The sequence below is a fragment of the Crassostrea angulata genome, chromosome 9 (genome assembly GCF_025612915.1).
Source record: "Crassostrea angulata isolate pt1a10 chromosome 9, ASM2561291v2, whole genome shotgun sequence".
Taxonomy (NCBI): Eukaryota; Metazoa; Mollusca; class Bivalvia; order Ostreida; family Ostreidae; genus Magallana; species Magallana angulata.
In genome coordinates this window covers 3,171,814-3,196,790 of record NC_069119.1, presented here as the reverse complement: position 1 = coordinate 3,196,790, position 24,977 = coordinate 3,171,814, and the positions used below count along the sequence as shown (strand labels likewise).

The 24,977-nt window shown below is 34.2% G+C and overlaps 3 protein-coding genes and 1 long non-coding RNA gene across 4 annotated transcripts; 1 reads left to right on the top strand and 3 right to left on the bottom strand.

Annotated features, from left to right (window-relative positions):
* Positions 1-130: 130 nt before the first annotated feature.
* LOC128164152 (heavy metal-binding protein HIP-like) lies at positions 131-1,285 on the bottom strand. The gene is made up of 2 exons (XM_052827892.1): positions 765-1,285; positions 131-595 (listed from the first exon to the last, which is right to left on the bottom strand). The coding sequence occupies exons 1-2, from the start codon at positions 1,129-1,131 to the stop codon at positions 168-170; spliced, it is 795 nt and encodes a 264-aa protein (XP_052683852.1). The 5' UTR covers positions 1,132-1,285; the 3' UTR covers positions 131-167.
* Positions 1,286-1,417: 132 nt separating this feature from the next.
* On the bottom strand, positions 1,418-6,285 carry LOC128164151 (E3 ubiquitin-protein ligase TRIM56-like). The gene is made up of 2 exons (XM_052827891.1): positions 6,122-6,285; positions 1,418-5,168 (listed from the first exon to the last, which is right to left on the bottom strand). The coding sequence occupies exon 2, from the start codon at positions 5,160-5,162 to the stop codon at positions 3,189-3,191; it is 1,974 nt and encodes a 657-aa protein (XP_052683851.1). The 5' UTR covers positions 5,163-5,168; positions 6,122-6,285; the 3' UTR covers positions 1,418-3,188.
* Positions 6,286-7,258: 973 nt separating this feature from the next.
* LOC128164153 (uncharacterized) lies at positions 7,259-9,911 on the bottom strand. The gene is made up of 4 exons (XR_008240909.1): positions 9,005-9,911; positions 8,282-8,407; positions 7,575-7,670; positions 7,259-7,293 (listed from the first exon to the last, which is right to left on the bottom strand). It is a non-coding gene; the product is annotated as an uncharacterized LOC128164153 (long non-coding RNA).
* A 4,650-nt stretch (positions 9,912-14,561) lies between these two features.
* On the top strand, positions 14,562-23,423 carry LOC128163850 (2-amino-3-carboxymuconate-6-semialdehyde decarboxylase-like). Its single transcript, XM_052827523.1, has 10 exons — positions 14,562-14,684; positions 16,982-17,123; positions 17,754-17,803; positions 18,461-18,620; positions 19,146-19,222; positions 19,821-19,914; positions 20,142-20,237; positions 20,690-20,862; positions 21,834-21,929; positions 22,168-23,423. The coding sequence occupies exons 1-10, from the start codon at positions 14,628-14,630 to the stop codon at positions 22,228-22,230; spliced, it is 1,008 nt and encodes a 335-aa protein (XP_052683483.1). The 5' UTR covers positions 14,562-14,627; the 3' UTR covers positions 22,231-23,423.
* Positions 23,424-24,977: the final 1,554 nt, after the last annotated feature.

The window sequence follows — 24,977 nt, the reverse complement described above, 5'->3', positions numbered from 1 at the left end:
CGATATTTGTGTGATATAACTATGAGAAATTTATAATGTGGCCTCTTCATCTTATACGACTCTTACATGTAGTTAGTTATCGGCACAAAATTGATTTGTTTTCCAAAAGTCAATCATTGGTGAAGGAACAAAAGGTTTTAAATGTATTTATTAAAACAATGATAAAATCAGTTCACCCTCCACCCGCAGAAAGATGATCGACCTAGTGGGTCACTGTGGATGTCGCCATAGTTGAAGGCCGCGTGGGTCCTGACGAACACGTCCTGTCCTCTCTCCAGCTGAGCCACCGCCGTGCCACTGACGTTCTCGTTGTCACCGTTCCTCACAGACAGGTACACCCCGTCATACTCCTGGTCCCCGACCATCAGCTGGGCGGAATGTGAAGCATTACCAAACAGACGGATCGACCAGGAGAAGGCATAGATTCCGGCCTCTGGAGCCACGAAGATCCCGGATGTATGATGGTAGCCATTGCCGACATTGAGTTCCACATTGTCGAAGATGATAGTTTGGTGTCCGTTTGGATTTGTTTGTGCTCTGCTGAGGTAGGCTTGGAAGGCGACTGGCACTGCCAATGTTCCGACTAATAGCCGTTCTAATTATAAAACATTACAATTATGAATACATCTTAAAAAGCACACCAACAATTGCACATGTTACTTTACTTAATATTATTATAAAGTTTACGAACACTAAATTTCATATCGTTTGATCTGTGTTAAGGTAAAGATTAAGGGTTAACAAAACTGGTTAGTTGTTCTTACTTTTCTGGTCAGTGTTGTCATTGGTATACGTTTCAGTTCTTTTATCATTAGTGTTTTCCTTCAATATCTTGTAAACGCTATCAAGCTGGTGTCTTTGCTTCTCTACTGTTTCCTGCAACTCTAGGATATTGCTAGCCATATGACTCATTTGTTTCGTTTGCCTTTCCACCATTGCCAGTAATTCACGATTTCTGGATTCAAGGATTTCAAATCGCCGGTTTTGAGATACCAGTAGGTTGAATAGTTGCTGCTGGTGTTCATTGTCAGAGCCTTTGCTTTTGTTGGCCCCGTACACAAAATATCCATGGAAATCGCTTAAAAGAAATGCACAGAAAACAACTGCGAATGGGTGAACCATGTTTTCCATTGAGACCAAAAGTACAAAATTTTGTCCTTCAATCCCTTATCATGTACATGTAATCACAAGGAATAGACTGAAATGTGATAGCAGTTAAGATTGAGTACATACGAGGTGAATTATGAGATATACAAACGTCCAATAGTAAACAGGGCAAAGGATGAATAACATGTTGTATACCTACAATTGTAAAATGAATATGAGGTAGATAAATCCTGTTTTCCGAAGTTGTTTGTTTTGCTTCTGTTTTGGTTACTTAACATGTTTTGTTTATTTGTTGTTGTCTTTTTGTCATTTTACCCTCTCATTTGTCGTTCACGAACTTACTGATATAAATATGGTCTAAGAAATATTGTTAAAGTTGTTGTGCAATGATTCATTCACATTTAATGATTATTTCTCTCTTTATTTCCAAAAAATTACCAATTGGCATTTATAGTTTTATAAACAAACTTCGATTCGATATTATATATATATTGAAACTGAATAAGTGCATTCCATAAAGTACTTCACAAATTCATTGATTGATAAAACGCTACTTAAAAACTCAGGATTAATAAAATTTCAAAATAAAACATCAAAATAATAATTTTAAAAAATTCATATTTCCGTCATTTGGATCAATGCGTGATCGATCTATTAATGTAAAGCAGGCTTAACGATAATTTGTGCAGAAAATTGTCATAATCAGATATCACAACAATCAAACTTCAGAGATATTAATCTGATTATGCCCAGGACAGAAAAGAATAGTTTTTAAAAATACATTTCGTTTTTAAAATTTTGCGAATGTTGGTTTTTCCTGTATATTACAGATAAAATTCCAAAGATTATAATAAAATCATATTCTGGCACGATTTTGCTTAAAAAAGAAAACTTATAATGCAATGTTATTCACATCATTTTATAGAAACTTTTTAAAAATGCTTCTACATTCAAAATGTCAAAAGGACTTTCGTGCAATTGTGAAAATTTCGTTTCTGTTTAACACATCTTTCAGATCCAACAATGTCTTATTTTAGTTTTGTTTATTGAATTTTCTACGTTCGAAAGCAAATTACTGGTAATCCATACACCTGTAGTAAAATCATAAGCGAATAAGAACACCAAAAGTAAAGATTGTACATAAAAATGAAATTTGTTAGCATTGTCATTTCAAAATAAGGGTTCAGGTCTTTGCAAATAACGTTTTAAGGGAACAAAAATTTACTTTTTTAAACATTTGATAAGTATGTATAACATTGTATCATTCATGAAAAACAACAGTAGATTAACAATATCCACTTTCATAATCTATCGTTTTTAATTCTACTCGGTTATAACTAAGCAATTAATATACATCAACTGGCAGATTTTTTTTCGTAAAAGATTTTTCAGCTGATGCCACCTTGCTGAAATTTAAATTTCATGATAAAACTGTTGTTCTTTTCTCCCAATTTAGCAACCTATTGAAAGTAGCTTGCATTTCCTACAAAATATTTTATCTAAAATTCAAGCAAAGTAACTTTTGCACTACTACTTGGAAAAAAAAGCTTTTCTAAGGATTCCAGCGTAGTACTGTGATTTCATCAATATTCGTTGAATACCAATTTTCGTGGATTTCGTTGTTAAGTTGATCCACGAAATTAAATGTTCATTGAAATTCAATTTCAACAAACATGTTGTATTGATAGGATCATTGGTCACGAAATTACGTATCCTTGAAACTGTGGTTTTCAGAAAATCCACGAAAATTGATACCTACGAAAATTAATGAAACCACAGTCTTAAGGATGCTGGGCGCTCAACAATTTTTCCATCAGATCTGACTTAAACTTTGACATGTGACAGTAATGACCATAAGCTAATATTCAGTGATGAAAAAACCCCAAAGAAAGATTCTTTGATCAAATTCTATATCTTTATACAGAGTTATTCTTCTTAAGGAGAAAAAAATTGCCATCACCAGCGAGACCATTTAAAGACTATGTAAATTGTAGTAAAATCATTACAACAATGTATAATTGGGTTGCAATACACCATGATGTGGATAGATTTTGGTAACGGTTCCGTTAAGATGTTTTATTTTATTTCCTTGTCAGCTTATACAACAGTATCTTATACTGAGTGGCAACCAGTAATCTGTCGTCAAGAATCGAGATGCTTCTTGGTGATTTTTGCCATACACCGATCTTGAGTTTTGACATATACTTTCCAGTTTGGTCAAAAATAGATATCGTTCCTTTCTCGAAATCTGAGATAAAGAGACCAGTGTTATCGTCGTGTGTGATAGAGCCGGGATAATGATTTATCTCCAAAATTATTATTCCTGAATTACTTATGAAAAAAACACAATCATTACCCTTATCAGACACAACATATGTCCCGTTAGAGAGTTGAATCGCATATCTCGGTGCGCCAAGAGTTTTAGGGTTCGAGTCCTTGTTCTTGATAGAGACTTGTGACACGGTGTCATCTTTAAAGCAGAATATATTCTTTTTAGTCATCCACATCAAGGAAGAACCATCTGAAGCCGTGATTAAGCATTGTACACCAACATCAGTTTTAATTTCTGTGAACGGTAATCTAAAAATCTTCATACGTAGGTCTGCCAATCGACAAGCTATAGCTAGTGTACTAATAGAAATTGTTACAGCACCTGGCATGTAAATGGACTTAATGGATTTACTGTTTAACTCAAATAGCTTGATCTTTTCGTTTCCTCTGTCAACAACTGCTATGTTTTCTCTATCAATCCAAGCAACGCAGGACAATTCAGGTTTGACTGTATCACTGCCCTCCCTTATAGTGATGGATTCACTCAGATTTATTTCATACTTTGTAACACTCTTTGGTTTACAACCACTGGCAGTTGATGATAACTTTTTCAAACTATCTTCTATCGAATCAAATTGAGTCCCTTGGTTTGACCTAGTAATTGATGTTTGAGTGCTAATTTCTTTCGTAGTTGGCTCTTTACATGAATAAGCTCGATCGACAATTGTAATTAAAGGTTCCTTCCAAACAATTTGTAAGTCGGGAATATTTACTACAGGGCTTTGGTTATATTTTGGATCGTTCTTTATTTCTAGCTCATCCATTCTTCTTAAAATTTCATTCGATAAAGATAATAACTCAGAATCGCTCCCATTTGCTAGAACGTTTTCCGAAATTGCAACACAGTCTTCCACCTCTTTGCAAAATTCTGAACATTGCATATGTGAGTTTACCAATTGGTCCCTTGCGGGTTTTAGAAAGTTGCTGACTTCATTTTCCTTTTCTGCTTGTGTTTTATAGATCTTCTGAACAACATCTGTGCAAATTTCCTCTATTTGTTTTTTAATGATTTCTTCTTTTCCTGATAATGCAGTAATACGTTTAGATAAAATTGATTTGTTATGATTTAAAGTCTCAATGTGCTTTTTAAAAGATAACAGTCTTTCCTTAATCAGTCTCTCTCTTTGTTTCCTTTCATCAGTCATTAACTTTACCTCGTGGCCTGTGTGTTCAATAACGATGCAGTCTCTACACATGGGTAACGCACACGGCACACAGTAATATTTCAGTTTTTCACCTCTATGTTGTGTGCAGTGGGTTTTCTGTATAAGCTGTAGCTCCCTGTCGTATTTTCCCTCTAGGACTTCACTTAAAGGAACAACTTTGTGGTTCACTGTTCGGCTGGTGAACGTGTGCCTTTCCTTTGCACAAATCTCACATAGGTATTCTAAGCACGTTAGACACTGGGACACAGCTGTTTCGTTTTTATCATGAAGTTTACAAAACGAACAGAACGTTTGAGATGACGTCGATGAAACGTTCAATAAATCGATCAAGCTTTGCAAACAAAAATTTAGCTTAATCTCATTTCGGCTCGTCCAAAACGTTCTTCTGCATATAGGGCAGTTGCTAGAATCCTTGGAACTGCTCTTTTTTATAAAGTTGTGAAGACATTCTTTGCAGAAGGTGTGTAAGCAAGGAAGAGTCTGGGGTTCTTTATAGACTTCTAAACAAATTGTACACATCAAGAAGTTGTCTTGTATAGTGCTTGATAGGGATTCCATACTAATCTGAATTTTAAAAAAACTGATGTCTTCAATTATATAAGCTACTCATTTCATAAAGAGTGTGTTTAACGCGTTTTTTATTCATTAGTTGGACGTTTGAATGAGAGAGCAAAACTATGTTATATCTTCAACTTGTTATTTAGTTTATCGCTAACATGATTTGCTTATGTAATATAAATAAATGAACGAACTAAAGCTCCTGTGATAAAAATGGTAACTGATTTCAATTGAACTTTATAACCTATTTTAAAAAGATATTTTTACAGTGTAAAAAAATATTGTTTCACAGATTATCATTTCATATAAGGGTTATGTCACATACCAGAAATTTTAAATATCCCAACATAATACATCGTGCATGTTTGGGGCAGAAATATGACACCATTACAATTTTATCAGAATTGAGAGACATTGCTTGTCGATTGATTATTTTAAATTTTCAATTGTTTTTAGGATTAGGAGGCGTAAGATATATACATCTTTTTTTTTCTTTTTTGTCAGAAGGTAACAAAAGCGGATAGCTAAAATGCTTGACAACAAACAAGTTTGACATGCAATAATGATTAATGACTACAAATCCTTCGTGATGTAGGGAATATTTCTTACGAATCTTTCACTTTTCCATAAATCTTGACATAGGCAATAAAGGAATGATTTTCAAAGAGAAATTAAGTCGTCGTAGACAATGGGTTTTCGAGAAGTGCCAGTTTCCAATATTACTCCAATCGGTGTACAAATAATATTTTGCATATTGTGTATTTCTAATGAGACTATTTGGTCGAATCTGCTGCATTGTATAAAGAAACGCCATTACAGAAATGTATTGATAGTCTATTAATAGCCGCCCTGTCATAACATTTTAAACTCTGATAAGCATTTGAGACTTTATAAGTCTTAAATCGAAAATACGGTTTATATCAGTGGTTTTATACATAAAACATATAAGATTTACTTACCTGGATAATTGAAGAAGACAAGTCCGTCAAATATGCAGGGAATAAACAATCAATATTAACACAGGTATCAGCAATTTACCAAGTTTTGACGGTAAACGGTTATCAAGGTATTGATCGCTATTACGAATTAAAGCGACTTAATGTTGGATAGCGAGACAGCTGCACGCTTGTGAATTGCACAGTGGTCTATTTTGACCCTAGATAAATACAATCCACGTGGTTCCTTTGACTTTAAAAAAGGGGGCGTTAAATTCTGTAAATCATTTGAATCAAATTCAGTTGCAATGCCGGGGTGTTGATTTAATTACTGCCTAGTTATGTAATTTCCTAAAAATATTTTTATTTATCGCTTATTATTATAATTTTCAGTGACGTGTCTTTATAATGTTTGCATATATCAATCTTTGTTTTGAATTAATTTTATTCTGTGTTTTAAAAGAGTCAAGTTTTTCAAGTGTCCTTTTCAAATAGATATCAGAAAAATGAGGTTAGCTTTTTGTTGCCTGTCGTCAATCATTCCGTCTGGTAGCTTTGTGTATTTTCGTCTTCTTTTCTTTCTTGTTACTAAATAAGTGTTAAACACATGTCATCCTTGGATTGTGAACTTTCAACTAAGGTTCTGGTTAGAGTAAATTTGTAGGATGGATGGAGATATGATAGAAAAGAAGAAAGAACCAAGACTACACAATGTTGATCTCGTATAGTTCTGAGTTTTTAGAACATATCCAACAACTTTCGTTAATACACATTTCCATTGAAAACACTTTCAATATAGTTTTCAAAGAATTCAGAAAGGAAGAATAACTAGTGTTAGATGATAACAAATTTATTTACACTTTTCATTTATGCAAAATAAACATTGTCGGACGTAGTTCTTGTTAGGTATCGCTGCGTCTGTAAAGGAAAGTAAAATGACAGAAATAGATCATAAATAGACTTATGAACAACATTTCATGCAAGTATGTTTTTGACGTTTTGGTGCCCTAGCGTTTTCTTACATTTAATTCCCTGAACATTTTCCATGTATGAATTACAAAAAACCTTTGTTTAAAAAATTATCATTAACAATATATTGAAAGCGCATGTAATATTTGAAAGACTGAAATTACACTTCGGATACGGAGTAAGATATACGTACCTTTATTAAGCGTTCCCTTATTGTCTATTTTCCACTACAAAATGAATGGTATGTGCGATTAAAGAAATCAATTATTCCTGAAACTCAAATTGCACTATATTGAGATACCATTGTTGACAATCATTTAAACAGATTGTATATGCTAGGGTTTCAATTGAAGTTTATTGACTCACAAATTTTTTTTTTCTTTCACAGATATCTAGGGCGTTCTTTTCAAATAATGATTAGTAGCAATATTCTCTCTCTCTCTCTCTCTCTCTCTCTCTCTCTCTCTCTCTCTCTCTCTCTCTCTCTCTCTCTCTCTCTGACACTTACTATAGAGACATATTGAGTCCGTGCCCCACCCAGTTCATCCGCTCTGCCAGCGCGTTCATCATCTCAAGCTCCCCAAGGATGTTCCGTGTAACCCTACTACACCAAAAAAAGTATTATTTTCTGATTTCATTATAAATTGTAAATCAATCAAACAGGACACATCGGAATATCTTAAAGTCATGCAGATTTTTTTCAGAGGAGGTGGTATTTTGTTCATTAAAAAAAAGTAGAAATGAAAATTACAGTGTTACATATATTATCCCTTTTCCCATAATATTTTTATTTTTGTACCTTAAATAAATCGCGATCGTATCGATGTCTTTTAAAGAATTTTGCTCCATTTGTAAGACATTAGGACTACCTAAATATTTTCTGATCAGAACCTCGTAATCTGTCCTTATCAGTATTTTGATTTTAAGATCCCTTCATTATCAGGACTTTGCTTGTTACTTTCACTCATGATCAGAAATTTGATTGTTACCGTCACTCATTATAAGTGCTTTGATTTCCTATCCTTATTAAAAGTAGTTTGATTATAACCTTTGCTCATTATCAGTACTTTGATTATAACATTAACATATTCATATCAATACTTTATGTGTAACCTTCGCTCAGAATCAGTACTTTGATTATAACTTTCGATCATTATCAGTACTTTGATTATATAACCCTTGCTCATTAATCATTGTCAGTACTTTGATTGTTACCTGCGCTGCCTTGTCGCCCCGGCCTTGGTGTTTAGCGGTTCCTGTACGGTCAAGGAGAGGCAGACACACAGGGACAAAATCACGGCGATGTAAGGGGACATGGCTGCTTGTTTTCTGGGAACCTAGCTAGACAAAAAGACATCAATCTCAAATAAATGAAGATCTTATCAAATTTATCTTGCAATGATATCCATGTATCATTTCTATGATTTGTTCTTAGATCTGGCAGTGATTAAAAAAAACCAATCTTAGTTTTTCATTGTACATGCGTATTTTTTTTTTGAGTTGTTTCTTTTCTTCTTAATTTTGTTAGAGGGGGTATATATTAGTCATATTGTAATAACAAAAAAAATGAAATTGATTTTGAATTGATAAACCTAACTACATCATGTACAGCACACGTAAAATACGCTTCAATTTTTTCTTGCGAGGGGAATAAGTTTGCAAACTATAAATTGCAGAGAAAATCAAAACAAAATGAGTTTCTTGTTTAGATACATATATTGTTATTTTCCTAACATAGAAAAATTAGATAAAAACTACGCAGTGTGATTTTATACTCAAAATTTTTGCGGCAAATTTACTTCATAAGTTTTTAATCATCAAGCCAGCTTTCATCAAGACAAGGATGAGTGCATGTTGTACGCACAAAGGCAATTTAAACACAGACTGCGTACAGGTTACATTAAACAAGAACTGATTAGGAATCGGTGCGTACCTTACCTTTCTCTGTTCCTCCAGATCTCGTGAAATCTCGTCGAGCGAAGATATCGAAGCAGGAACATGCTATATATGCGACGTATCCTCGTCCTCTCCCTGAGTGTCCACCCCGGGGGGTCAACCCTAGACAGCCTCCGATCTCAATCTATTGTTATTATTATCTTCCTATATTGACTTATATTGTCATATCTCTATAAAAACGGGAGGGGGTGTCAAAATACTCATCTCCTCCATCGGTTTATTATAGTGAGCCTGTCTGTATATTGGTTGTATACTGTCAATGTCACTGTTTTCCGGACAATCACATGTAGCTCATATTGCATTTTCGTTTTTTGGAATTATTTTTTTACAATGTTATTGTCAAGTGTCTTTATTACCGCCGACAAAACACCCCCGCAGTACTTGCCTGCACTCAAGTAGTTTATTTATTTATTTATTTATTTATTTATCTATCTAGTTGTCTTTTTTTTATTTATTCATTTTTATTTATTTATTTATCCTTTATTTATTTATTTATTCATTCATTCAACGGGTTTTTGGTTGTGTATTGATTCATTTTTTTTTCTAAAAAAAAATCAAAAAATTATTTTATAAATGAATTAATGAATAAGCTATTTTGTATTACCGATTTGATGATGTAATTAAATGAACCATAAAAATTGTTCATACACTAACAATTCATTTTACATGCATTGCAATACTGAAGAAGATCTTAAACACAACTGCATTTTTATACGAATATAATCCTACATCAAATTTTGAATCCCTGATGTGGCCGAAGTATTGCCCACTGTCTATACAATTGAAAATCGACCTATTTCAGCATACATGCATATAAGTAAATTTATACCATGTATTTTAACATTTGAGTTTCCGAGAATAATCAAACTTTTTCCTACTAACACATTCACCCTTCCTCATCCCATTGTGGACTCATTCTATATAACCAGGGTATCACCATTTAAACAAACTTGACTCTACTCTATATCTTAGGATGCTTTTACACAAGTGCCAATTGGTTTTGAGAGGTGGATTTCTAAAGATTTCTTTTTTTCTATGTAAAATAGAAATATCGTCGTCCAACCCAAACCCCGTGGATCATGATTTGAACACATTGAATCTACACTATCTGAGTATGCTTCTACACAATGCAAGCTTCGGCTTTTCTTGCCAATTTTTGATAGGAAGATTTTTCTCTATATTTTGCTATGTAAAACATTGGCTCCTCCCCTCTGTATTTGCCTCACCTTACCCCCGGTTATGAAAGCTATGCATATTGAGAACTGAAACTTCATCTCTATCTGGCAATACGAAAATCTGATCATCATAAGAAAAACAACCAAGGTATGCAAAATGACATTACTCCTTTTTGATGTTTTCACTATGTATGTCAGTGTTTGTAATGGTTCAGCATTACAGTGATTTAATACGTATGGAGACTACATCAGATCATCATAAACTTTCGGATATGATTGGTTTAGTTAGGAACTATCACTAAACAATCGAAATATGTTAATTTGATATTTGAAAATTTTTCTTCATCTTTTGTAGAGCTCTTCTTCTTTTTTTTAAATCGATATATTGTCTAAAAAAGTCGTGTGTAGTTTATGGCTGATAATTACAGTGAAATGGACGTGGTTATGCAGAATGATTCCTGACAGCTGTGAACTGAACGATTATTGAATTCATACAGAGGTCATTCGAAAGATAGAGAGGTGCATATCATTATTATTATACCCCCCGCAAACGAAGTTTGGGGGGGGGGGGGTTATATAGGAATCAACTTGTCCGTCTGTCCGTCTGTCCGTCCGTCTGTCCGTCTGTCTGTGCAATTGTGTCCGGTCCATATCTTTCTTATGGAGAAACACTGGAAGTTCATACTTCACACAAAGATTGCTTATGACCTAAGGGTGTGTCATGACCTTGACCCAAGGTCATTTGGGCAAGGTCAAGGTCACTGGCAGAAAAAATACAAAATTCGTGTCCGGTCCATATCTTTCTTATGGAGAATTATTGGAAGTTCTTACTTCACACAAAGACTGCCTATGACCTAAAGGTGTGTCATGCACTTGACCCAAGGTCATTTGGGCAAGGTCAAGGTCACTGGCAGGAAAAATACAAAATTAGTGTCCGATCCATATCTTTATTATGGAGAATTATTGGAAGTTCTTACTTCACACAAAGATTGCTTATGACCTAAGGGTGTGTCATGACCTTGACCCAAGGTCATTTTGGCAAGGTCAAGGTCACTGGCAGAAAAAGTGCAAAATTTGTGTCCGGTCAATATCTTTCTTATGGAGAATTATTGGAAGTTGTTAATTCACACAAAGATTGCTTATGACCTAAGGGTGTGTCATGACTTTGATCCAAGGTCATTTGGGCAAGGTCAAGGTCGTTGGGAAAAATAGTGCAAAATTAGTGTCCGGTCATTATCTTTCTTTTGGAGAAGCATTGAATGTTCTACCTTCACACAAATATTGCTTAGGACCAAAGGGTGTGTCATGACTTTGACCCAAAGTCATTTTGGCAAGGTCAAGGACACTGGCAGAAAAAGTGCAAAATTCGTGTCCGGTCATTATCTTTCTTATGGAGAAGCATTGAATGTTCTTACTTCACACAAATATTGCTTATGACCAGCAGTTTTAAAAAAATAGAGCAGTTGTTATTTATAGATAATGGACGGTGAAATCGATTCATCCAATATTTTTTATAATTGGAAAAATACACGCATTATGATTTTTATCTTAGCGGGGGGTATCAATTGTGAGCTTGCTCACAGTACCTCTAGTTTTGTCTGGTTTTTGTTTTCATTTTCATTCGGTTTTTTGCTTGTTTGTCAGTTTTCTTTTTCTTTTTTATGAAATGTCTTTGAGTTCTCTATATGAAGCATTCAGATGTACGATTTTTTTTGTCATTTCTTTCTTATGTGAAAAGTGCAATTTCTAAATATCAAAAAAATATATATATGTTTCGTTTTCTTTAATTACATATCGTACATGGCAATTTCCAAAGGTCAAATAATCAAGTCTCGGCAGTGGTCCGAGATTATGTCACGAGTGCGAAATGAAGAAAAACCACAGCGTTGTTGGTTCAACTGATCCAATGTCTAAATATTGCATACTTATTTGTAGCACAATGCACCTCTCTTACATTATTGGCCCTGCTCCTTATTTGGAGTCTGTTATAATATCAGTATTAATACAATTGCATCCACTTTTTTTAGCATTTGCAAGGAACGAAAATATACACCGAGAAATATGTGTATATGGAAAACTGATTAATAAATACATGTACATATCTATACTACTATATTAAAATAATAGACTCGAATTTTTAGTCTTTAATACCGAGAAATCGGAAGAATACTGTTTTATATATTTTAAACATCATTGGTACTTGAAGTTTACCAATTTGTTTTAATTTTTTCTCAGTTAAGCTTCGCTTATTAATAATCAGCGAAAATTCCTCAAAAAATCCCGGAAATCACCTGCATGAATTGTTTGGATTTTACAATCTTGCGCTTGCGCAATACATTCACGCTAACGGGATCTTTAGTTTGTTTCCATAATATCACATCTGCATGATGATAATACAGATACGGGTAAATTTTCATTGGACTTTTGCTATATATTCTGTTCATATATATTTATTTAAATGATTTCTTAAGAGAGAAAGTATAAAATAACAAATATACATTTCAACTAAGTTCTTATACTTTTGTCTTCGTGATGACAAAAATAGTTGATTACATGCAAAAAAGTAACATTATATTTGTTAGGAGAGTGAAGATAGAATATGTTTTATCGTAAAAATGAATAATGTCCTACGGACCCAGTTTTACAAAGAAAATACGTGTACGTTGGTGAAAAGGTGTTGAATTCTTCCATTCTCTGGATTAGAATTTTTAGTTGAAAGGTATTTGCAGTCTCAATTAAATTAAAAAGGTTTGTTGTGATGAATTTGACTATCATTTTCAAGGCAACTTCATTAATTTTCTCCAAAATCGTTCCGGAGCGATTCTGCAATTTTCTGCTACATTACGGGTATAAGGGATGCATTCTAACTAGCTGTGGTGAGGGCCTTTCCCGAGACACAGTTAGATTATTCAAATTAAGGAAAGTGTAGTGAAACTAATAGCATTATTGTAGGCCTATAGCTTTGTTATGTAAATGTCAATAATGAGGTGTGTCGATGTACCTATTTCGTAAATGTCCGATATGCAATGTCAACCCGTGCACGCACGGGTCAAAGTCTAGTGTAAGCTTAAAAAAGCAAAATCAAATAATGTAAACAAAAAAGTATTCGGCAAAAAAAGCGAATTTGCGTGAATATACCGTATTTATAGTGAACTGTAAAAAAAATTCAGCATTCGCTAATGTTTTGTAACTTCATGTGTGTGTGGTTGGGGAAGGGGGTGGGAGTGTCAAGTGATAACTGAGATAACTGTATGTAGAGGGTCTAGCATACATGTATACGACGATGAGCCTTAAAACTTTGAAATGCCCGTATAATAGTGATGAATCAAATACGCATACAAATACTGTCATGTACATATTACTATACATTAGAAATCAAATCAAAATCCTCATGATAATCTTTGCATGGTTTTCTATTTATTTGTTGGGGTTTTTTTGGTGTATTTTTTTTTTTTTTTTTTGGGGGGGGGGGGGGGGGTTGAATGTAATGATTTACATGTGCATTGTTAGATGAAAGGAACCTCAACACGATTTGAGATTTTTTTAAAATATGTATAAAATGGTTTACTTATGCATTTCATATTATAAGATGATTGACAAAAACTTGTCAGAATTCAAGTTACAATCACGATACAAAAGTTTCTTTGTTTACAAATATATGCAGCGTACAGAAATCATCATTTTTGACAAAGTGGCCCGTGCCAAAGATATTGAAAAATTGATTTAATTTGTTAACATGTATAGAAGATTATATTATCAACAAAATGTAACATTTGATATTGAAACTCAAACCAACAATGTACGTATACCGGTCCCATTATTATTCATTATGAAGAGTCGAAATGGAATAAAGGAAAATAAGGTTCCATAATGAATGTCCCCAACATTATTATCCGCTTAGTAAAAATCTCGGCGCAAAAGTCAAATGGGCAAACATTGCATTTTAGGTGGAAAAAAGGAAAATTAAACACTGCCCCACCCCACCCCCCTTTCTATGTAATTTTAAATTATGTATTATCTACAGAGTTCAAAAATATATATTTCTAAAAAATTCTTGCTACAACTATAGATACATGTACATTTAAATTCAAATCGCATTTCAATATCAAACACACCTTGGAATCCCTGGTTTTTTCCCCCCGCTTTGGGCAATAAAATCGTCTATGTGGATTACATTGGGACTGTTATTCAATTGCGACATTCTGATGCAAAACAACACATTTGCACATGCAACAAATCGTTTCATGTTAACTTTCGTTGGCGCTCTTTTTAATGATTTCCATTTCAATAAAATGTTTAAAATTATTATCCTTTTTTGGTGTAATTAGTCCTACCGTTTTAAGAAGGCGCGCCTACTGAATTCGACAATTTGATTGGTCAATCGAAATGAAAGTGACCTTCACCGAAAAACAAACCTGCACATTGAAGACATGAAGATCGACATTCATAACCACATTTTACCAGAGAACTGGCCGGATCTAAAACAGGTATTCATGGAGATTTGTCTCCCAATAACAGAATTCACATGGCATTACAAGCTGTCAGCATTTCAACTGCTAACGGCTCACACACAAAAAGCGTTTCGCACATGACTTCGATCGGGACCCTTTGACAGTTTGAGCTAATCCTATATGAAAAACAAGTATTCCTTTTAAAGGAATTATCGGCAATAATGATATATTGATAGCAAGAAGCAATTAACATGATCAGTTTGATGTAAAATAATTTAAAAAGTATTGTATTTTTAAAAAATGTAGAATATTTTAAATATGTATACTGGTGTCTCATAATATCGCGGTACTTATTTTTTTCCTAAAAAAAGATATACTAAGTTATTATTTTCACATGTCATTCGTGATGTTCAAAAAGCTTGCATTAGACTAGCTTTTCTGAGGAACATCAGTTTCCCAACTTACGTAGTTTATTTTGTATGCTAATTTTAAATCAGAAGTCTTATTCACCTACAAAATTAGAGAGTTCCATTGTATCGCGGCATTGGAAATCTGGAAGCCTGGTTTAGTTATAACGGACAGTTTTTATTTTTTTGTAAATAAAATATGATTATTCATGAAATCAAAGTCACTTTAACTGGTTAGAGAATAAAATATACATTCTGTTATGCTTTTTATTTAGTTTTTTTTTCATCATATACATTGTGGATTTTTAAGCTTGATTTCTCTCCGGAAAAAATTTTTATTTGTGAGAAAAATTTTATTTATCGATACATTGACAATCTTCTTTGCACTCATCCTAATGTTGGTGCATGAACTCCTTGTGAAAAATCGCGGAAAAACGGGAATCCTATTTTTTGGAACAAACCGCGATACAACGGAACCCGCGATATAATGAGAAGCGAGTATACATCATAATGTCATCATTATAAACCGTCAACAAATTTAATTTTGAAATAAATTTGGGGAAAGCCGTTCATAAACGCCTTGTCTAGTTTAATATTTTTAATGTAATTATTAAATCTTAACGTATCTTCTTCTTCAGAATACTGAGTAGGGCTCTAAAAGAGCATTAACACGTATACAAAGAAAGAGTTGTATTAAAATAATTTAATGCGACTGAATAACATTGAATGCCATCATAACTTGCTATTGAGGTCGCATTATAACGTAACCTTGTTTATAAATCAAGCCGTCTTCCTAGCTACTATTATGCAACACCAATAGATCGAGGTCAGTTCATGGAGCATCTTCTTATGATTGAGGTCAGTTCATCGAGGTCAACTGCATTACTGAATGAACCTTTCGATCAAAATTCCTACGTGTGAGACAAAATGTGCATTCTTGAATTAACAGGTGGAACTGTATTTTATGTATGTTTGCATCTCTTAAGGTAAATGAATTGAAATAAAAGTGAGTAAAATGTTATATAAATACTAAACCAAACTTCAAGTTTTTATAAGAACTTCTTATGCAAGCGGAATGTGTGCGCACGTGGAAGCTTTTGACAGATGCCTCATATGGACACAATAGTGATCGGCCGAAGCCGATCACAATAACGGTCCATTAAAATCAAGTACATTGGAAAATATTAAGAGCATGTCTACGAGAAAACCATGCAAAAGTTGTTTGGAGGAAGGTTCTCTGATCAACTTCATATTTTATGTGCATCTATAAGAATTAATTTCAATATTTTGGCGCAAATTTTTTTTTTATGTGGTCAGTCTAAACTAGGTTCTGCAGCTCTGTTACTAAAAAAAGTATTTTGCCCCTTTTAAGAATAAAATTGTACATAATTCACCAAATTCTTGTTAAGAATTCTGAGTTAAGATTAAATATAAATTCATAAAGTCCTTTAGAGTTACTACTTAAAATACATGTATGTTGCATTTATGCTGAATTTGTTGTTTGTGATTTTTCCCCCCAAATCTTAATCCTATGTATTACTTGGTGTCAGTGGACCGTTTTTTTTTTAAACATTTAAATATTATAATACTTTCATGTTAAATACTAAAATCTGATTGGTTTAGACGCAGTTGGTAATCCGTTCTATTACCCTCAGCGTTAGCAACCTTCATTTCTGTATAAAAGAAGTAAAATTTTCTTTAAAATAAAGACATTCAGTATAATAAAATAAATAGTGCCTATTTGGGAGGGCAACTGTTGAAATTGACACCCCGAGACAACCATTGTCAACCTCCACTTCACATCGGTTGACAGTGGTTGTCTTGGGGTGTCAATTTCAACAGTTACCCTCCCAAACAGGTACTATTTATATAATAGTGCATTGAAGATTTTTATTATATTTTATGAGGAAATGGTTTTGATTTCAGCGCTATGGATATGGGGGATGGGTGCAACTTCATCACAAGTGTGCTGGGAAGGCAGACATGATGAAGGATGGAAACTTTTTCAGGACCATAGATGAAAACTGCTGGTCCCCAGAGGCAAGGATCAAGGACATGGACGAAACAGGTGAGAGAACTAAACAACTTATCTAATTGTAATACACAGGTGAGTCCAGGTAAATCAATGAAAAAATGACATTTCAATAACAAACCATCTCAAAAATCCATAAAATGAAATACAAGTTCAAAGCAGAGCAACACTGACCTCAAAATAGATAGAGGTAGGATCAGGTGCCTAGGAGGAGTGAGCATCCTCTGCTGACCGGTCACACCCGCCGTGTTCTCTTTGTCGTAATCGGGGAAAAAAACCTGGAAAAGTTGGTAGACAATAATCCAGTTATATTATAATGCTGGTAATGAGGACTGAGCCTTGGGTGATCTTCGGTGATGAAGATCATGTAAGGGGAAGGAATGTGATGGTAAGATCGGTTTGAATACCTGGGCTACATGTACATTTAGATGACTCAGTGGATAGAGTACCTGGTGAGAGATATAGGGGGCCGGTTTGGAATCCCAGTCTGGTCGACCGTCAATATTTTCCCAGGGCTATCCATGCCACTACAGTTATAAACTTCTCCAATGTATGCCTAATATAAATGGAATTATCTAATCTATTTGCTGCAGATCCAATCTTGTGCAGCAGATCAAAGGATCTGGTTTTAACCCGATTGGATTTTCTATTTTCATTTTTTTTTAGGGGTGACAGTACAGGCCCTGTCCACAGTCCCTGTGATGTTCAGTTACTGGGTACGTGTGTACAAAATGTTGGTGGGAGCTTATTCAATTATTGTCAACCAAACTTCAGGCAAAAGCACTAAGTATTATTTGTGCCACTGGAATGGTAGCTTATTATAAGGCACTGTAAACATATAACATTTGGCTGTGTATACTTTTTAGCGTTTTTGGCGGAAAGCGGCTACCGCTAATTCAATTACATCGCTAGATGCCTTTCATATGTGTATTAGAATGAGCACATTCACAAAATGCCTAATCAATTCCACCATAACTTGTTGAAAAATCATTTTCCGCCAAACATTGTACACGCTAAATAAAATATGTTTACAATACATTAAGGGATGCTACATGTACCATTATTAAACATCATTCTGCTGTTAAAGTACTTTTGTATAATATATACTGTAAATTCCTTATATTACGCGAGTAATTAATTCGGCGATCCTGCTGTTTTATATCAATTAATTCCTCGCGTTTAATTAGGAATCTACAGTAGATTAAACTATTATGAATATTTCCCTCCTCCTCATATCTGAAATGATGAATTTTCAAGATGATAATGTAAGTAACAAAAACATAACAGTCTTTGATTAAAGGATTAAATATTCCCTATCATCACCAATGATTTAGAAATGAAGACACAACTTTTCTCTCCTTGAACTTTTGTAGGCCAAACCAGCGGACACCTTGGACCTGTGTCAGATTCTGAACAATGACATAGCGGAGACGGTCAAGAAGTACCCCCAGAGGTTTGTGGGGCTGGGAACACTCCCCATGCAGGCCCCAGAACTGGCTGTCCAAGAACTAGTCCGCTGTAAACAGGAACTAGGTCAGTAACCTCATTTAGTTCATGGTCATTATCGAAATGTTTTGTTGCAGTCAATGTATATATAATTATTTTAAAGTTTACAAAGCAGTTCAGTCAGGCAATCTGTATTGATCAACCTCTTTATTAATTTTTTGCATTTGATTAAACAATTAACCTCCATTTTTTTTTTCTTTAAGAGTAACGTATTAGCTTAACATTGTGAGATGTGCTTTTGTATTTTACTGAAGAGAAAAAAAGGCAACTTTGAGCTATTCCTCTTTTCAAATATTGTAATGAAAATAGAATGTCTGCTTGTTGCATTGTATTTAAAATGTTAGGCCTGAGAAAAGTAACGAATATTTAATATTTGGCTTTACAAGTAATAAACACTGTCTTCCTCTTGAGACCTTTCATATGTCAGCCTTACTAACAGTCTTGAAATGTTCAGACTTTAATATTAATATTTGCCTTAAATACTCCATTTACTACCAGAGTTACCTTTTTTAAATGTTGATTTATTTTGACATGCTTTTGTTTCTCCTTCAGGATTTCATGGCGTACAGATTGGCTCTCACGTTAACGACTGGAACTTGGACGCCCAGGAACTCCGACCAATATTTGCGGTATGTACATGTACTACAATGTAATGGCAATTGTCTTTGAAAGTTTGTGGTAGGGCTACCCAAACCAGTGGTCCCTTGATAACTGACCACTTTTCATGTTATTCTTTGAAGAACTACTATATGTGCAGAAGATGGATAATCATAAATCAGATAAAAACAAAATAATGAGAGTCTGGTGTTGTCCTCAAAAGAGAAATGTGTTTTAGAGATGGCATTTTTCTAAAATTTAAAATTTTAGTTACTGGTTTAAGTTATTTATTTCATTTTGTAAACTCTTTTAATGAACATCGTTTTGAAGATGAGGAGATGGTTACATTTCCTTTTAAGATTTCCCTGTTAAATGTTGTATCAGATTTTTCTTATTAGAGTACTGTAGATTCCTTATTAAATGTGAGGAATTAATATCCGCATAAAGTTGCGAGAATCAACTCTCAAACTTTAATTTTGCTTTTATTTTTTAGACAGTTTAGAACTCTTAAATTATAATAAATAGTTGTTGCTCTCAATTTTATATTTTCGCGGTTTGATGCCAAACAGCAGTCTTGTGGAATTCATACTGGTGAAAAATAAGGAATTTACAGTAACAATTTAATTGCAGGCCGCTGAGAAACACGAGATGTCCATCTTTGTTCACCCCTGGGACATGGACTTGAGCGGTCGGATGAAGAAGTACTGGTTACCGTGGCTGGTAGGTCAGTGAACTAGTTTATGGTATTGTTGGTCAATGTGGGGTGATTTAGTACTGAGGCCTATCACACAGAGTGGATCGCTTGAATAATCTTAATATTAAATGTTGTCACAAAAATATATAAGATAGTCTCCAACGAATATCCCTGCTTTTTAGTTCATTTTTTTTAAGTTGATTTATTTCATTTGTTTTAAGGAGTTAGCTTAATTCATCACGTTTATTGTTTTCCAGGAATGCCGTCAGAGACAGCCACGGCAATCTGCTGTATGGTCATGGGGGGAGTCCTAGAAGAATTCCCCAAACTCAAAGTCTGCTTCGCACACGGAGGTACGTTCTGTACTATTGTAATAGTGTATTTATAGGTTCAGTACTGCCTATATATAGCTCCTAGCGGGCTTACCATTTAGCTTAGTGGGGAGGGTGTTGGTTTATAATCAAAAGCTTTGGGTAAGAGCCTACCGTTAGTTATGGACACCCCATATTCTACAATCTATATGGCTTGACCAAAGATGTAGGATTTGATCTGTTTTATCTATTATAGAACAAGGCAATAGATTGCTTAGTTGAATTAGATGGGGATTCTTCTTTTAAAATGTAAAACAGTTAAAAGATTTCAAAACTTTAAGCAGATTCCAATGTTTAAATTTCATTATTTACATATAGAAAGCTGGTCAAGGCTTTGAATCTTAAACATACACCATACACATAGTACGTGTAATACTATGTACATGCAGGAGGAAAGAAGTAGCAGACATTTTGACATGACTTTGATATTTCAGGGGGAGCTTTTCCCTTCACTGTGGGTCGTATTGAGCATGGTTATAATGTCCGTCCAGATCTGTGTGCTACCGACTGCAAAACTGGTCCTAGACAATTCTTGGGCAAGTTTTATACGGACGCCCTAGTGCATGATCCAGTGGCCCTCAAACTTCTAGTGGACGTTATAGGGGAGGTAGGTCAATATGGTTGTAGATCTTGCCGACTACATGTGTTCAAATAACTTGGTCCCTGTTTTGTTTGGTCATCATAATTTTCCTAAATGTATGCATCTACAGTACGATCAGACCCAACCTAACACCAGAGCAGATCCCAACTAAACCCCAGGTTTACTTTGGGGGTATATTTAGGGTTTTCTCTGGGTCCGCTTTTGAAAATTGGATCCACTCTGGGTTTACTTTGGGTCCACTTGGGGTTTACATTAGGTATACTCATGGTTTACTTTAGGTATACTCTGGGATTACTTTAGGTGTACTCAGGGTTTCCTTTAGGTATACTCTGGGTTTACTTTAGGTGTACTCAGGGTTTGCTTTTGGGGTCCACTGTACACAATGAAGTGAGAATCAGACCCATCTTTTATCTCACCATCTTGTTGCCTCTAAGTCTGCCCCTTGTATACTCTAAATGCACGACATGTAGCTTCTGCTTTCAAGTGTGTACTTCTTATCAGGGTTTATTCTCTGTGCCCACTCTGGGTCGACTTAAGGTTTATCTTCTTTCCATTTATAATAAAAAGATAGTACATGGTACAAGTCATATGTTTCCACAATAAAAATTTTTCTCATGATTTTTTATTGTCAATTATTTTGATGTTTAGTTTCTGAGAAACCCCTTCAATAAGCAATCATCTTTAAAAGAGAGTGAAAATAAATGTGTAATTTAAAAATTATTGTAAAATTTTATTCCTTTTTTTTGTAGTTCATACCCCGATACAGATATATTGCAGATAATTTTAGTTAAAAGCATCTACATAATTTTGTGTTGGCAAATTAAATAGAAAATTTTTATCATTAAAAGCAACTTAACATATTTTATAATGAAAGTCAATAGGCAACTCTGAACTCTGACTTTGTTACAGTTGCTGAAGTCAATTCCTTTCAGAGCTATCAGTACTTTGATTTTGTCTGATCTCTCTCTTTTACCTAGGACCGGGTCATAATGGGGTCTGACTATCCTTTCCCTCTGGGTGAGCATCATCCAGGAAAGCTGATAGAATCCATGGACTTCCAGCAACCACTGAAGGTACAGTCATTATAGATATCTCTAGAGCAGGATCTACACTATGTAGGATGGTCATCATCCCTGGGTTTTTTTCTCTCAAATAGTTAACATTTTGTTATCAGATGCTACTTCTTACTTTAATGTTGGTTAACATTGGTTAACATTGTTAACATTTAACCAGTCATAAGCAATACCCTACCATGTAGTTCACCTGTTACATTTTAGGAAATTTAAATATAGATGTTCTTTGTATTGACAGGAAAAGTTGCTGGTTAACAATGCATGTGAGTTTCTGGGTCTGGACAGGAAAGCATTCCAATGAAATATAACAGGCTATTGTGAAGAAAACATCTTATTTCCTGGTGAATAGTTCATGCCAAACAAGAGAGAGAGAGACAGAGAGAGAGACAGACAGACAGACAGAGAGAGAGAGAGAGAGAGAGAGAGAGAGAGAGAGAGAGAGAGCACAGTCAAGTTTTAAAGGTGTGCAAGGTTTTATAATTTTATGTTAAACAGTGCTTGTACAAGTGGAGACACTACATGTATGTGTGAGGGTTTTTTAAGGTTGTTTATTCTATACATGATGTACATGGAATCTCAGAATGGTGTATATTATTATAACCATGGTAACAGAACAACTGTTTCGTTGTTTTGTATGAGGAAAAATTGAGTTTGTTATTATTATTCTATTTTTTAAGAATGTTTTGGTACTGCAAGCAAACACGTGAGCCACTTGAGGCTACGTGAGGGCCTTGGACACGATTTGACTTAAAATTTTCAAATTTTATTTTTCCATTTTCGATGTTTAAACTGATAAACATAGAAGTTTATAATGCTACGTCAAAATTTGAAAGTTAGATATCAAGTTATAAGCAAGATACAGAGTTCATAATTCTTTGTTTTGTAAACAAAGCTTGAATATTGTCATTTTTTACATATGTGTTGTATTGATGCAAGTTTCAATCAAATGAATATTTCTTTTGTGGAAAATAGTATTTATGAAGATACTGAATTCGTTTAAATTGTTTTTACAAGTCATTTTGTCTAAGAAGTAAACAACTATAAGACTGGAGTTTTGTTTACATAACAACCAGTTCTTACCTCTGTATCTCGCTTGTAATTTGACTTTAACATTCAATATTTTGGTCAATCAATTTAAAATGCATCAGTAATCCATTTTATACATGAAAAATAGAAAGGTAATTTTTGATCTCAAATCATGTCCAAGTTCCTTTAATGTTTTTTATCTTTTTAAACCAGTTTTTAAACAGGTTGGGCAGAAACAACTTAAATCCAATTCAAGAAATATTTACATTTTTATCACCAATTATATAAGATGGCTGAACATGCTTGATACAATTTTAAACTTGATTTGATGAGCTGTTTAATATGCTGGTTCAATGAAATCTGGGATGCATTTATTAACGAAGACATCGTTCTCCCCGGGCGAATTCTAATGCATGCAATGTTTATTTTGTTCTTCAAAATTGTAGATCAAATATATATTTACCAATACCATATAGTTACGATTTTTCTTAATCATTATTTTTGGTTGACATATACTTCTTGTTTATATGAGTGAATTCACCCACCCCCTCCACTTATATTTTAGACCAAAGGATTCCCGGGGCGTATACAATAATTCCATTGTACAGAAAAATGGCAAAGGTTTGAAAAGTGTACAAAATATAAAACAAAAATCAGCCAAAATTCTTGTCACATCAAATTTACTTAGGACAAAAAAAAATTTTATTATTCATAAATACCGACATATCAAATTTCCCTGGGTTTGTGGATACCTTTTGATACAGGCATTAGCGATTCAATTCTCTTACCTGGACAAATTTACGATTTGCACACATTTTTTATTCTAGATTTGCAAATACGTGCAAAACGGGAACAAGCCTAACTTTGATGATTAAAAAAACCGCAATGCGTGGTTACGATGTCACTTATATTGGGAAGTTCTTCGCCCCTGACTCAGGGGTTCAGGCCTGGTTTTGATGTCCATATTTGCTGTCCTTTACTTAAATTGTGAAATTAATGGTCGCTGTGTCAAGAGTTTTGGTCCTATGGCGGGGCCAATATAGCCGGATGAATTATAGAAAATTCTCTCCGCTACTTACACAGTAGTGGGGAATAAACTGACTGCATAATTCTGGTGGTTACAAAGCCTATCGTCAAAATTGTAAAATACATGGGTTAGGGGTTCAGGCCCTCGAGCAGGCCAATATGGTCATAAAAATGTATTTAATCTTTAAAAAATCATCTTCTCTTCCTCCATGGCAGGGGGGTTGGATGGTGAAACTGAACGCATGGTTATGATATCCAAGAAGCACTTATTAGTAAAACGTACTTTACAAAATTCATGAATTCTGGGTCATGGGTTCAAGTCTCCTGTGTAGGGCTAATTTGGCCACATAGTGAAAATTATTCACTTATATGATATTTTCTGTTCTTTCACAGCCATTGGAAATAAACTAAATGCATTGTTAATTATATTATACATATTCTCTTGTTCTTAAATTGGGAAATTTACTGTCCATGTCAGGGGATGAGGCTTTTTATATGAGGGGGAAACAAATAAAGCCGTATGGTGAACATATATTTTTAAACCACTTGAGTCACTCGGGTAACATATTATCGTTTATCGTCCATTAACGATTTTACCCTTTTAAGTTAACCTTGAAAACCACAAGCCTAGGTATATTGTCACTAGGCCATATTTATGTGTGTTCCACGAGGGTTGATCCAGAAGTAATGTCACAGATGCGATATGATCGTGAAAACTGTGCTTAGAGGGACAAAAATTCGTACTTTATCTACTTATACCAATTCAGATCTGAAAATTTCAATGAATTATTAAAATAACTAGACACGATCTCGTTGCGAGCAACGAGGAGGTCTTCCGATATTCAATATTTTGAAGGTTATATGACCTTTGACTTTGATACATGACCCTTTATCTCCTTATTGGGGCAACAACAACAAATTTTGATGGTTGAATATTGATAGGAACATCATTCTCAGCATTTTTATTCTATACTGATTTTCAAAATGATGCTTTTT

Bases quoted from the DNA above. Each gene is read 5' to 3' on its own strand.
- LOC128164152 (XM_052827892.1), bottom strand. From the start codon at position 1,131: ATGGAAAACATGGTTCACCCATTCGCAGTTGTTTTCTGTGCATTTCTT. The intron at 596-764 runs GTAAGAACAACT...TTTTATAATTAG, and splicing joins TGACAACACTGACCAGAAAA to AACGGCTATTAGTCGGAACA.
- LOC128164151 (XM_052827891.1), bottom strand. From the start codon at position 5,162: ATGGAATCCCTATCAAGCACTATACAAGACAACTTCTTGATGTGTACA.
- LOC128163850 (XM_052827523.1), top strand. From the start codon at position 14,628: ATGAAGATCGACATTCATAACCACATTTTACCAGAGAACTGGCCGGAT. The intron at 17,804-18,460 runs GTACGTGTGTAC...GAACTTTTGTAG, and splicing joins CTGTGATGTTCAGTTACTGG to GCCAAACCAGCGGACACCTT. The intron at 20,863-21,833 runs GTAGGTCAATAT...TCTTTTACCTAG, and splicing joins TAGTGGACGTTATAGGGGAG to GACCGGGTCATAATGGGGTC.